This window comes from Gopherus evgoodei, chromosome 12 (genome assembly GCF_007399415.2).
Source record: "Gopherus evgoodei ecotype Sinaloan lineage chromosome 12, rGopEvg1_v1.p, whole genome shotgun sequence".
NCBI classification, from domain to species: domain Eukaryota; kingdom Metazoa; phylum Chordata; order Testudines; family Testudinidae; genus Gopherus; species Gopherus evgoodei.
Genome location: NC_044333.1, coordinates 9,931,817 through 9,946,488, shown reverse-complemented (window position 1 = coordinate 9,946,488; position 14,672 = coordinate 9,931,817). Strand labels below are relative to the sequence as shown.

At 43.2% G+C, this 14,672-nt stretch overlaps 1 protein-coding gene across 1 annotated transcript in view; it reads left to right on the top strand.

The window, feature by feature from the left end:
• The window catches only part of NECAB2 (N-terminal EF-hand calcium binding protein 2), a 295,013-nt gene that overhangs the window by 264,448 nt on the left and 15,893 nt on the right, over positions 1-14,672 (top strand). Inside the window, exon 9 of the mRNA XM_030582141.1 lies at positions 10,695-10,751. Within this exon, the coding sequence (XP_030438001.1) occupies positions 10,695-10,751 (57 nt within the window). The remainder of the gene's footprint in view (positions 1-10,694; positions 10,752-14,672) is intronic.

Below are 14,672 nucleotides of genomic sequence, written 5' to 3'. Positions count from 1 at the left end.
GCTGTGTTCCCAAGAAGGGTTTAGCTTTTCCTCAGTTGTCAGATCTCCCTTTAAGGTTCCTTTCACTAGTTTGTCCAATTTTCCCTGACATTTTGCCATTCTTGTTACATTTGTGAAGAGGCCACCTGAGAAAATGAAAAATATTTGTGCAAATAGCCCATTTTAATTTGTGTGTGCATAGGGGGGAGGAGACTGGAGAGGAGTCCAGAATCTGGCCCAAAAGGTCGCAGTGTCCATTAGATACAGCAAGTATAAATAAATCCTCAGAAATCAAAACTGGCCCCAAATACCTGCCTAGTATTTGAGAAAATGATTCTGCGTCTGCTCTGGAAGAACACATTTATTTTTCTGAACCGCTGTGGTATATGGCTTGCACGAAATAGAGAGCAACAATTGAGATTGCTATTAGTGATGACAGCTCTCCATATTTCTTCTTGTTGCTGGTTTTCTTTCGGCGGGGTTTTTGTTTTTTCCCTTCACGTCTTCATAACCGTGTGTTTACACGGTCAATAGAAAAGAATAATTGTTTCAGTTTTCTTTTCAAATTGTTACTGATGTTTCTATTTTTCTCTTTATAAACTAAAAAATGCTTTTAGAAAAAACAGTAAATAGAATTCCAAACAATCGCAAACTCATTCATTAATGTGGGTAAACAAGAGATCAGTCATGTTGAGGGTACGGTAGGTCACACACAATTTCAAAAAGTTTTGGGATACATTTATTTATTTAAATGTATATAAATGCTAAAAATGGGCACCAATCCACACACACCAGGCTCCCTTGAAGTTACTTAAAAATACAAGAAAATTAATGCCTCAGCCTTGCTAAAGTGCAGCAGTGTAACTCATAATTCAATATAGCCACAGTTGGCTGGACAAGAGATTTCACACACACACAAACAAATACGGAATTTGAAAGTTGTTTCTCTTTGGCAGAGTTTAAAACTCACCAATTTTTATATTTTCTAAAATGTTCTTGCAATTTTAATAGAAATTGTGAATGAAACCATAAGAGTGCCCATACTGGCTCAGACTAGTGCTCCTTCTAGCCCAATATCCTGTCCTCTGACAGCGGCCGGTGCCAGATGTTTCAGAGGGAATGAACAGAACAGGGCAATTGATGATTGCTTTGGTTCAAGCACATCTGCTGGTCTGCACTGGGGCAGCATGACCTGGGGAGACAGGGCTCTGTCAGATCGGTAGGTAGGTAGGTATATAGAGCTCTTCAGGTTGTGTTCTAGACAAGCTGAAGAGGTTGGGGTTGCTCCTGCTTTGTGCAGGGGCTTGGACTAGATGACCTCCTGAGGTCTCTTCCAACCCTAATTTTCTGTGATTCTGTGAAGGAAATAGATGATATGGTACATCCTTTATATCCTGACATTTGAACTTTTTAGAGAGGAGATCCAGGTAGCATTTGTTGATGAATGAATACTTCAGGGCAGGTAACCCGAGAACCCTTGGTAGATAGCAGGTGATCCTTAAACAGAAGTCAAGAGCGGTAAATTAGAGGAAGCCATATTTTGAAGGCTCTACCGTGGGAAGGTTCCCTTCAGGGAAGGATGTAAGGATGCATCAGATCTGGGCCCAGGCAGTCAAACCAGAAATAAAACCATTATGGACAGGATGAAGAAGACATGCCCTTCCTTCTTCCCTTTCCTCCAGCGTTTTACTTCCTTGTGATGTCCCTTTTCAGTATACAGCACCCAAAGCATTTTCACTCTAGCTCTTCTCTCTCACACACGTCTTTCCTGATGTGGTTGCAGCTGCAGGTGGCAGTCTGTCACTGAGGAGGAGACAGCATGGCACACAGCTAACTGTAACCAAGAAAGCACCTGCTCTCTGAGCAGGACTGAGGGAAGAAGTCACATATTCTGGGTACCGTTCCCCTTGATTCCACCAACTATTTCATGATGACCCATCTGCAAAGGTGCGCAGTCACGTGTCTCAGACTTCGTTGGCATATCTCTGATATCCTTGGAAATTGGGTGGAGGAGATGAAGTTTGGAGATCCAAAGCCTCCACTTCTGGAACCCCTGTATTTCTTTTGCATATTTGTTGTCCATGGGTGATATTCATTCCTGTATGGAGGGGCTGCCAGAAATACTGTGCACCATCTATACCTTCAAAATAGGCTTGGGTGGACTTAAATGATGCATATACCTTGTATTGGCCCTCTGCACACTGGCACAAAGGGCCAATTTCACCCCATCTAACTTATTGGATGACATGAGACTTAGATACACACACACTCTCTCTCCCTGCTAGCTTCAGTCTCCACTAGCACTTGTACCATTGTATACAGATCCTTTTCTCTTTATTTAGCTTGCAACTCTGTCTCTTTATGAGCGGCTTTTCATTAGTGCAAACAAACAGATATTAATGACAGCCCAACGGCAGTGCCAGTGAGATTCCTTCTCACAGAACGAAGTGGTGTAACCCCATGACTGCTGTGAGAGCTTGTTTTAATTTGCGATTAAGTCAAGGAGTTGTTAGTGATTAAAAATTGCCATCATTGGTGGGGAAGAGGTGGGATTGCTTGTTGAACTGTTAATATTATTGCTACCATGTGGGACTCCTGGCAGGAAGGATTTCTGCAGTGATGAAAGGGGTCAATAGTCTCAAAACACAAGGTGCTAAGTGCTAGTAGTAACCAGGACCCATGACTGATGCTGACTGCTCTGGAGTCTGAAATGGGGTGGAGCTTTCCACAGCTGAATTGTTTACCTGCTAACTGGAATGCAGCTGCTACTGGGAAACGTGCTGCCTCCCACAATGGCTTCTCTTTTACTCCTCATCCTCCTAGAAAAGGGAGGGTTGATTTCTCATTGCCTCTAAAGCTGTTCAGATGTAAACGTCCAGTTTCAAGGAAAATTTGTGTCCCAACTTGGCGCACTCAGCCTGTGAGGGGAACGTAGTGGGGGCCACTTGGAGAAAATATGTGGCTGATTCATGTGGAAGGCTCAGGGCTGACTACAGCAATCCTGTATTGCAATGGTGCTGGAACAGTTTGTATAGTGGGGGAGCTGAAGGCAGAAACCCAGTATTTGGGTTGTTATTACTACTTCAAGCCAGGGGCTGCAGCAGCATCCCCAGAACAATCTCTAATATTACATGGTGTGTTATAGAGAATCTTCTACCTGACTGATTTCCCGGCAGCGATCCTGGTAAATGAAGTGTCTGAGAGATGCAGTGATTGGGTATGCTGGATAGCGCTGGCAGACATCTAGAGGAAAAAGTACATATCCAGCCTGCCTTCCTGGTCTACACTTAAAATTGAGATCAATCTAGCTATGTCATTCAGGGCTGTGAAAAATGTCATGTCCTGTAGTTAGGTTGATCTAACCCCCAGTGTACATGCAGTTAGATCGATGGCAGAATTCTTCTGTTCACCTGGTTACTGCCTCTCAGAAAGGTGGATTAACTAGATTGATGGAAAACCCCTGTCCATTAATGTGGGAAGTGTCTGTGCTACAGAGCTACAGCGTCATAGCTGCATCTGTGTCGAAGTAGCACTTGTAGCGTAGACATGCCCTCTTGAAAGGTGCAGTACAGGCAGTGCCAATGCAAACTTCTACTCCTGCTGCCCCAATGAACTGCTTCCCCTTGACCTAAATAAACCACCTCTCGAGGTGAAGGTAGTTCAGTCTGTAATGGCTATTCAGTCCTTAGCAGGGCCGCCCAGAGGATTCAGGGGGCCTGGGGCAAAGCAATTTCGGTGGCCCCTTCCATAAAAAAAAAAAGTTGCAATACTATAGAGTACTATATTCTCGTGGGGGCCTGGGGCAAATTGCCCAACTTCCTTCCTCCCACTGCCCCCCGGGCGGCCCTGGTTCTTTGTATCTCTGATGCAGTATAACTTCTGAGACGAACAGTGCAGAAAAGAAGATCTCCTTCGGGTGTACTAGGAACTCTTCACTCCCTCTAGTTCTGCTGGATATCTCTGTCCTTGCCATCCCCTTTGAATTTTAACAGCACATGTCAGTGCAGAACAGTCACAGATCTAACAATACATCACAGATAGAATGAGTCGTGGAACGCCTGGGCCCTGCTTTAAAAATGCCACAATGGCTTGTTATGAAAAATTAAAACAAAAAGTGTGCAGAATTCCTCATCCTGATTATTTCCAGCCCTGTGGCTTAAAGAAAGTTACATAAGCAGAAAGACAAGGTCAGGGAAGTAATATCTTTTACCGGACCAATTTTTTAAAGTTGATCTGGTAAAGATACTACCTCCCCCACTTTGTCTCTCTAATACCCTGAGATCAACAAGGCTACAGCAACACTGCATACATTAAAAAAACAGAAACACTTTACAGAAACCTATATTCCTATATCAGTGAACATCCGCGGCCTGCCGTTCAGACATGGCAGTTATATCATTCTTGCTGTATCCTAAATTATATAAGCAGAATTCACAACAGGGCTGTACGGAGTTATTGTCATCTAGGGCTTGGACAACATGAAATGTATGTTGATATCAAATAAAAAACTCAAACATCAGAAAAGTTATAGCTTAAGTCTGAGTTGAAGGCTCAATCCAGCTGTGGCCTCTGGACCGTTGGAACAGATAGAATATGCCATAGGGAGGTTGGGAGCTTGGAACAGGGAGATGTACCATCAAGTGGTTTGAAATGAGGATCAAGTTATGAAGTGATCCACAAAATGATCATATAGTTGAGGATGGGTGGACCTCAAAATTAGTCTAATTAAATGAATACAGGACAGGATCCTCAGGGCTTCCACTGGATAGCTACAGTCCACACTTGGAGTAGTGGAAACTGCAGAAAGACATGGGTGGGAGAAAGTGTTCGTATCAATACTGGATTTAATCGTTTCCCTTGTGTTGTCATAACAACTTAAGGCAGCTCTGTAAGTAGTGTTCATCTTGACAATATTTTTAGAATATTGGTTGTCAAGGCAACAGAATGCAGTTGTCGAATGCCCCGGGGCTGGTTTTTCTACCATTACTTTTATTCACTTTTTTTTATTCTCAAAGAGCAAGGCTGACTCCTACTTCACATACCAGGAAGCAACAGGGGAAACTGGCTGAACTGGTGATGTAATGCCTGCATTTCGATGTGCTGTTTCTTGTTGTCTTTTACTGGGTACGTTTCTGATGCCTTAACTTGGGGAAATGAAGATTTTGGAGGAGAGAAACCCTGTTCCTTCTTCCTGTTTCTCTTATTTTCCACTCCATTCTTTAGGCCTTATTTTGATGCCACTATTTCCCCTCAGTCTGGAAAGACTGTCCCAGGTTTCTCTTGAGCTCTGAAGTTATATGCTCTTTAATTGGCTGGTGAGCTCAAGGTACAGTCTTGAGAAGATTAATCATTGGAACAAACTGAAAAAGGGAAAGGATGGATTCTTCATCCCTTGAAGTCTTCAGATCAAGTCTGGATGCTTTTCTGGAAAATATAATTTAGTCAGATTCAAATTAGTTGGCTCAATAAAAAAGTAACTGGATACAAATCTCTGGCCTGTGCTATTCAGGAGATCAGACTAGATCAGCGGTCCCCAACCTTTTTTGTCTGGCGGGCACCAGACGACAAGCCCCGGAGGACCATGGCGGTGGACGAGCATCTGCCGAAATGCTGCTGACAAGCAGCGTCATCCAGAGGCGTCGCCACTGAATTTTGGCGGCATTTTGGTGGATGCTCATCCGCTGGCCAGTATGTGGGCACACTTAGATGCCCCAGCGGGCACCATGGCGCCTGCGGGCACTGCGTTGGGGACCCCTGGACTAGATGATCTAATGCTCCCATCTAGCCTTAAAAATCTCAGAAACTATAATACAGGATTCAGGCTTTTCTCTTCTAAAATCCCTTCCCTTTTAATATACATGATGGCTTGCTGGCAGTCTTCTATTGGGCAAAAGTCAGTTTCATGTTGGGTTTATGTCTGCAGGGCTGTTTGTGCTGTTGCTGGGGAGGTGGGATATTGAAGCCCAGTTTCAAGCTGGTATTTCTTTACCAGTCTATCTTGTTTCTCCTGTTGGGTTTGTTATAGTTAGATTTTTGTTGGGTGGCTGGTGTTTCACATACAAGTATCTGTCTGATGTACAGTAAAATTATGTTGTTGCTAGTTTGTCTAGGGAGTAATCTGACCTGAGAGCCCAGATCATCAAACACTTGAACTCTGAGGCAGTTTCAAGCCCAATTGTGTGACTTGAGGCTTTCTCTTATAACGAGGCACTTGTCCTTGTAGCTTGCGGTGATTCCGCTCCTTGCCATCCTGGGGAGTTAAGGATTGGAGCTGGACCTGTGTAGCCGAACAGAGCACTTTGAACCTGTAGGACCCAGGCATTTTTCCTTTAACTAATTCTACCTTTCCCTCACCCCAGTTTTCTATCTTGAAAAGTTCCCTAACGTGTTAATGAGAGGGAGTTGGGAAATAGCATGGAGTACTCGCACACAAGCCAGTCTTTCCCAATGCACATACTTTAGGTGGATTTTATTTTATTTTATTTTAATTGCATTGCATTGACCTGGAACTTTGTAAATACTCTGAGGATAGCGAGTGACAACCTAAAGGGCGGTATTTTTTAGAGGTATCTTCCACCTTTGTTCTTGCAATACTGCATGTTGTGCCCACATCAGGCCATTGCACATACTGCTATCCAACTTGCATATTTGCAGGTGCAAATGCAGGTTTTGTGCACACAAAATGAGCGTGTACAAATATGGAGGCTGGCTTGAGGCAAGCTAAGAATTTGGCCCAGGTTTAAAACTGTGTGCAAACTATAGACTGACTCAGGTCGTCTTGTCGTCTTGTCACTGAGCGTCATATCAAATTAGCAGCCTTGTACATCACCCATCTGTAATAGCTGATTTCTATCCGTGCTCATTGCATAGAATTTCTAAAATCTGATTCTGTTCTGTTCCAGACAGCAAAGCAGTGTAAATAGGAACCTTAATGTGGTTGGTTTATAAACCAAACTTTACTAAAACACAGTAGCCTTCCAAATGTAAAGTCATCCAGCATCTTTCTCTCTCTCTCTCTTATTCTACCACCAAGATAGTGCTTGTTAAGTGATGAATTGAAGGCTGGATTGATGAAGAATGATGCTGACTTGCTGCAATCATGCCCCTAAAGCCTGCCTGCCTCTTTCAGATAAGCCTCCAGACCCAGAGAATCCTCTGAGATGCAATTTCTTAACTGAAAAGTCTTCAAACGCCCCTTCTTTTAAAGCACCTCATGTACCTATGACAGCGTTTACCCACAGAGGGCCAGAGGAGAAATAAATGAAAGGCTTCTTTACAAACACCACTTGCTCTTCTGTTGATTCAGTATGTGCCAGGTTTGCCTTGTTCATTGGTTGGTTTGGTTAACAAAGCAAGGGCACTTCACGGGCAAACGGGTTGTATGTGGGATCCTGGAAAAAAGGGCTGCTCTGAGCTGGGCCCTGGCATCCCAAGCAATCGCTGGATCAGTAAAATAAGAAACTAACTTCCTGAAAATCTGCTTAAGGTGACTTTGCTGTTCAGCACGCAACATTTTGAGTTGCCTCATTAGGTCTGCACAGTGAAGAAACTTCCTTGCGTTACTGACTTCAGTATCTCTGTTCAGGGTGCTAGGAAGGGATTAAAAATACCAATCACACACTGATCTATAAAACCCACTGCAGCCTGGGATAATGCTATGCAGGCATTACTCTGGCTTCAGAGATTTTAAAGACCTGATAGTTCTCCTAGCAAGAGGAAACAACTGTGAATAGGGTTTTATCCACCTAACTTCCCAATACCCCTGTTCCCACAGTACCTGATATATCTGGGGGTAACTTAACCTGCTACTGTACACACACACATGCTGTAATGCATACTGTATCTCTGATTTTAATTTTGTAATGTTCGTTGATATTATACAGTAATACATCGTATTTCTCTGTTGGCAAACAGCACTAACTGCATTTTCCAATCTCACCGTATCTACAGGCCATTAATAAAAGAAGTTAGGGGGAAAAGTAAATTCCTTCTTTATTGATCTTAGACTGTATAGATGCGTGCAGGGTCCTAACTTTCTTTCATATGAGAAATCTGTAATTCAGGACATCAGCTAAGCACACAGCTGAAAGATCATTTAGAGACAAGATCAGTTGCTTTCATACAGGGTTCAGACTAGGGTGCATGACGGGGAGGAGGGAATAGTAAAGGTGACCTAATTCAAATGTTCTGTAAGATGCACATTGCACAAGGCAGCAGTGTGTGAGAAACACCTGTTGTTGTTGGACTCCTGCCTAGCTCTATATCAATATATACATCACATAGGTGGAGATTATATTTGAGTGGTAAATTGCATTTATCATGCATCTTTCATGTCCTCGTCTGCCCTCTACCCATTGAGCCATCTCCCTCAGCAACTACGGCTAAAGTTTCAAGCCTTAGTCACCATTTTATCTGAAATCAGCCTACCATAGAAATGGTCCCTTGGATCTCCTGGATGTGACATTTCCCTCCTGCATTTACAGTGGCCACATCCAACATTGGGAGAATATCCAGTCTTGCATATGCACTTTTAAGGGCTTCGATCTCCTGACCCTTTGGAGATAGAAATGGGAGGCTTTATACCGTTTGAAAGGGGAGATTCCCAGCAACTCAGTGTGGGATGCAGGAGAACACATTGCCAGCCCTGATGCACTCTTGGTAGACAAACAGACTCAAGACACGACAGAGTGCAACAGTTTAGCCAAGGAAGGGTGTGCAGAGATTGTTAGCGAGGAGGGCGAGGTGCTCAAAATTCCTGGAAGAAGTAGGTTGCAGTGAGGAGGCTTTATGTGAGTTTGTATCAAGAGAGGGGGCCTTAGGCACCAATCACAGGCATAAATAGTCCTGTTGGAAGCACAGTAGTAAAGTTAAATAAATGGGTTGCAGGGCCAGGCCTCAAGAAGCAGGATGGCTGAAGTTATGGAGCAGAGGGTGAGAGATGGAGAGGGAAGGAAGGAGGAGCATACACAACGAATGGGGCAGGAGGTAGAAATGAAAGAAGGGGAGATGGCAGTGGTAAGTTTGTGCAGAACCTTGAAGGTGAGATTGAGGTGCTGGAATTATTGAATGCAGTACAGCAAAAGAAGCCTAGGAATGTTAACTATCTTCCCCAGCTGATGTGTGGCCGGCACTCTTGACTCCTGTCTTATTTTCTCTTCTCCTCGATAAGGCAATGAATAGCAATTCTCTCTTCTGCCCTCGAAGGACAAATGATGTGCTCAGAAGTTTGGTCCCACCACAAAAAAAAATAGAAAAAATTCTAATGCCCAAATCTGTTTGCAACTTGCAAACATGCAGCCCTGAGATTGGTCTCAGACTAACTGATTGAGCATTGGATTTCTCAGATTCAGAAGCTTAGAGAGCTGGATGGCTGTCACTGGCAGATAATATTATGTGCGGTGTCTCTACGTACTCTGCCTTTTGAGCAGATCACTGGGGAAATGACTTCCATGGCTCTCACTGGGGAAATGTTTTTGAAAGTGCTAAATGGCACTAGGTGTTGAAAGTGATAGATAAAAGATACAAGAAAGGTTCCATTGCTCACACTCTTGCTTTAAATACTCCATTAGTAGTCATGGTATTAGGGTGATAAAATAATTCCATAAGTTTGGCTTTTAAGATGAGTTGAACTAATTTGTTCAGCTTGTTATTGTGAGCGAACAGTGTATGCATGCAAATTTACTTCTGATGGTACAACTGGATGGTTAAGAGGATTGGTAGTGAGATATGGAGCCTTATGTAGAAAAAATCTAATCCATATTGCTTATGACTAGGCAGTCAGCTGTTTGGTCCCTATCAAGTGAATTGTGGCAGTGTGTGCAGCTGTTCTCTAATAGACAAATGACCACATCATAGGGGAGGCTAAAAATAATATAATAATATCTAGGCCTTATCTAGTGCTTTTTGTCTGTAAATCTCAAAGCACTTTACAAAGGAGGGCAGTATCATTATCTCCACTTTACAGATGGGGAAACTGAGGCACGGAGAGAGGAAAAGTGGCTTTCCCAAGGTCACCCAGTAAACCAGTGACTGAGGTGGGAATTAAACACAGGTCTCTTGAGTCCTAACCATCAGCCCGTGCTGCCTCCAGCCCACGTCAACACTGACACGACCAGTGTAACTCCTCTTGTGTGAATAAATGGAGAACTTTCCTCTCCAGATCTGTCCATATTCATTATAAAAATGCAAAAAAAACCATAGATTCCAAGGCCAGAAGGAGCGACTGTGATCATCTAGCCTGATACAGCACAGGTTGTAAAACTTCCCCAAAATGATTCCTACAGCAGAGGCACTGCCTAGGTGACCATCCCTGGATGCTAGGGCTGTAAGTTAGATAGGCATTTGTGTGGACTGTTGCTTTTAAATCCATTTTTCTCTAATTTCTTTGTTTTTACTATGAGACTAAGCAATGCTGTACTTTTAAGAAGGCTGTTTGGCTGTATACGCCACAGGGAAGGGCTGCAGATGCTGAACCCAGTCAGACTGACTGGGTAAGCATGATTGATATACAGGGTGTTGTAGCCCCTGGCTTTGGCTCAGAGTAGGAGAACTGTGAAATTCTGGTCCAGATGAGGGAAAGGACTGAGGTCAGACACCTGAAGGGGTGCACTCAGAACAGGACAGCTAACCTTGCAACCGTGACAGAGACCTTTACCGTTCATTTTAACTTGTTTATGGCAATTATAATGGTTTTTGTATTTTCTGCATTTTTTCAGACTCTCTGGTTTGACCTGCACCAGAGGCTGTCAGACAGCGAAAGCACAGCTTGCACAGTGAGTATGCACAAATGGGATCTGTCCCTGCAAATATGAAAGGCTCTGTTTGCATATGCAAATATGGGTTTGAATATGCAAATATGAATGCATGCATGAGCATGTTTGGCATGTCAAACTCGGCCTCTTCCTGCTAAAGCTGTGGCTCTAAAGGTCAACTTAAACCAAGAGGAAAGTCTCCTCTTTTGGACTTCTATGGTTACTGTGTCATGTGACGTCACTCTTCAGCACGATGAAGCATTGGCTCAGAAATACCACCCGTTATCTGTTTTTCTTCCCATGAAAACTTTCAATTAGCTCGGTGGTTCTCAAACTTTTGTACTGGTGACCCCTTTCACACAGCAAGCCTCTGAGTGCAACCCCTCTCATACATTAGAACCACTTTTTAATAGATTTAACACCATTATAAATGCTGGCGGCAAAGTGGGGTTTGGAGTGGAGGCTGACAGCTCGTGACCCACCATGAAATAACCTTGTGACCTCCTGAGGGGTCACAACACCCAGTTGAGAACCCCTGAGTTAGCTGTAAATGGGCAGAGCTTTCTTTTCCAACAACTCCATACCTACGAGTTGTGAAGAGTGATTCCCACATCTCTTTATGTTCAGGATTTCTCAGAGAAGCAAACATTAACCTTTTCTGGAAATCAATAGAGTGAGTAACTGTATCAAATGAAGTTGCTCATTAATACTTCCTTGAATCAGCAGTGCTGTTTCTATATGTGAATTTAAGCAAATGGATCCTCCCATGGAAAAAAAACGGATTATTTAGAATTCCTGAAATGATTTGGCGATTGAATTGGGAAATGACAATTAAACATTTGCATACCGAAGAGCTTCATGGACCTCTTTTGCCATAGTCAGCTGCATGACACTAAGAGTTTTCTATTTGCAAAACAAATCTAGATGTGCATCTTTTCTGTGTCTACAGCAGCAGATGAATGAAAGTCCAACAGTACAGAATATACAGTACAGCACATTGAAAAATGTGGCTTTTTTGTCCCAAGTTGTTTTGTGTGCTAAGATAGGAGGCTAACCAATCCTGCCCCTGTCAAAACCTTGTTATCGGAAACTGCTGCCATGCAGCTTGTGCTGTGAAAGAATGGGCCCTAGAGAGTATGCAGAAGGAGACTTTGTCTTTAGAAAGGGAACACAGCCGGGAGAATAAATACACCTCGTGGCTAGATGCTGTGGGTTTGTTTTTCTGTATGCTTGTCACTACTATGGTGTTTTTGTGCATTGAAACCAACATCAACAGTAGTTGTGCAAACAAAGAAATGATTTGAATGTCACTTATTTTTCGGCTTATTGACCATCTGTGAGTAGGTTGTAGATTCTCCTATTTATTAGTTGTTTGAATGCCATTGGTAAATAGCTCCTTGCATTTTTTTTTCACTTGAGAGATTCCTCACAATTTCTCAACATTCAAAATATTAGATGTGCTGCTTAGTCATGACTGGACATGTACTTCACTTGCCATTGTGTTTATTTTGTGAATGGATGATCATGCAAGCATTCTGAGCACAATCATTTGCAAACATAAATATAGAACTCTGTTTTAATAAATACTCATACAAGCATCTTTGACATTTGTTTCCCAAGCCCATATGTGCCAGAACAGCTTGGAGGGTCAGGTCTTCAGGGCAGAGGCTGTCTCTTACTGTGTGTTTGTACAGGACCCAACATAATTGCAATGCAGATCCCATTTGGGACCTCTAGGCACTAACACAATATGTCTAATAATATTTGTTTGCAGAAAATGAACCAAAAGAGGTTGTGAACATGGCTGTAGGGAACTTTATTTTAAAATGTGAACAAAAATTCCCATAAAATGTTTTGCACTATTTGCTCAGCTCTGCTAGATCGTACATTGCAAAACACTTGTCTTTGTTTTAAAACGTGCGGGTGATAAAAATGCTGCGATCTGCTGCATTCTGGCTGAGGAGCGTGGTGAAAATAAGCAGAATTGATTTACTTATTAGTAACTAAGAGAGGCTTGAACCAAAATGAAGCCAGAGTTTGGGTTCAGATCCAAGTTTTGTGGTTTGGATCCATTTCTAGTTAATACTCAAAAGCAGAGCAGGGGCCTTGCTAGAAGCTTCCAATGATGCTGGAAGACTCCCAAGGCTTAGAGATCTGCAGTTCACGAGTGGGGTTTATGATGTTACTCAAGAGAGACTTTTTCACACTGGCAAAAGTGTGAAAGTTAGAGGGTCAATGTGGTGCTGAGAGAGAGCTTGGTGGGGGGATGTAGGGGGCAGAACTCACACTGCCAGGAAGATACTACAAAATCCACAGCCTCCCGGGGTTGTAGTTAAAAGATTGTGGCTGGAGAGCCTCTGCACTCCAGCCATTCCCAGTTCCAGGAGTGGTCCCTTGGGGCTGTGAACTGCCATTTGGTTGCCAACAGGCACCAAAATCCACCATACGTTCTCCAAGATCTCCCCATTACTGCATGAGTAGGGATAGGTCAGCCTTCTCCCAGAGCAGTTTGGCTCCCTGTGGCTAGGGGAGGAGTCGTCTCGTCTCCCTCCAAATTTCATGGAAACTGGAGGCAGATACTGTGGAGATGAGAGCGATGTAAGAACCTCTATAGAATAGGATAGATTGCATGAACTTTTTCTGTGCCCTCCCTACCTTACCTTTCACACTGCTAAGTCCTCCTTTAGCAGAGGCACCTGAGGACATCCAGCAAACAGGGATTCCCCTCATGGCACCTCTTCAAAATGAAGTGAAAATCCAAGATGAGAAGTTATGCTTATGGTGAGAACAGAGCCCTATGACATTTTATGTAGCCCATTATCACAGTGCTGGAGAAATGGACAGAGCACATCTGGACCAGCACATACCAATGCAGTCTAATCAGCAGATCGGCACCCAGTCTGAAGAGTCACAGTTTAAATATTGGCTTTCTTCTTGCTTGTCGGAGTTGGAGCAATTGTTGTCTTCATGTGCCCTCACCGCGACATCTTGTCTAATGAAGGGCAGGGTGTTTATCCTGTGCATCACAAGCCCACTGCTTCAGGGCTTGCCATGGTTGGACTATAAAGGACAAAGGAATACAAATGGAGACACTTCATGAACTGGGCAAGTTTCAAGTTTGCTTTAGGGGAAAACAGCCTGAAAGTCTGGGATCATCTGTCCTTATCCTCTATTTATTACGGGTGTCAGAACTCTAATCAACCTGCAACAGCGGCGAAGCGTTCCTCAAATACTGATTCATTGTCCTTGTTAAGTCAGAGCGCTGATGGCAGGGACTTGTTAAAAATGTTAGAAATGGTGGGGTCCTGATATAACACACAGTCCTTTGTGATAGGAGTGTGCTTATCACCCTGGAGAAAGACCAGGAAAATAGCTCATGTGGTGTACTGCGTTTGGGGTATCTGGGGCAATTTCAAAGGAGTGCTGATGTATCAAACAGCTATCTGGAAACCTATGCTTTCCTCCAAAGAAAACAGACCAAAAAAAAAAATGATTTTTTTTTTAACTTTGTGCAGATGTAGCATGCGGAACTCGTTGGCATTTGACATAACTGAGGCCAACAGTTTGCTGGAATTCAAGAAAGGATTGGATGTTTATATGGCTAATAAGAACATCCACAATTACATTAGATAGGATCTGAATGTATTTTGTTTTAAAGGTGGAAGGGCTATAAACCTTCCTGCTTCTAGGTTCTGAGTAAAGGGTGTTAGGAAGAATCTTCCCTTTGAATAGATTTTCCCATATTTGTCTAGTATGAGGTTTCTCTCGCCTTCCTCTGAAGCGTTGAGTCTCTAGCACTAGAGACATGATACTGAATAGAACCACCACTGATCTGAAGCAGGCTGGCAGTTTCTGTGGTCTTCTACAAAGCTTGCATGTCTTCTAAAGATTTCGCTCCATTGGGTTAGGAGTGCAGCATGTAATTCCACATTGAAATGGACT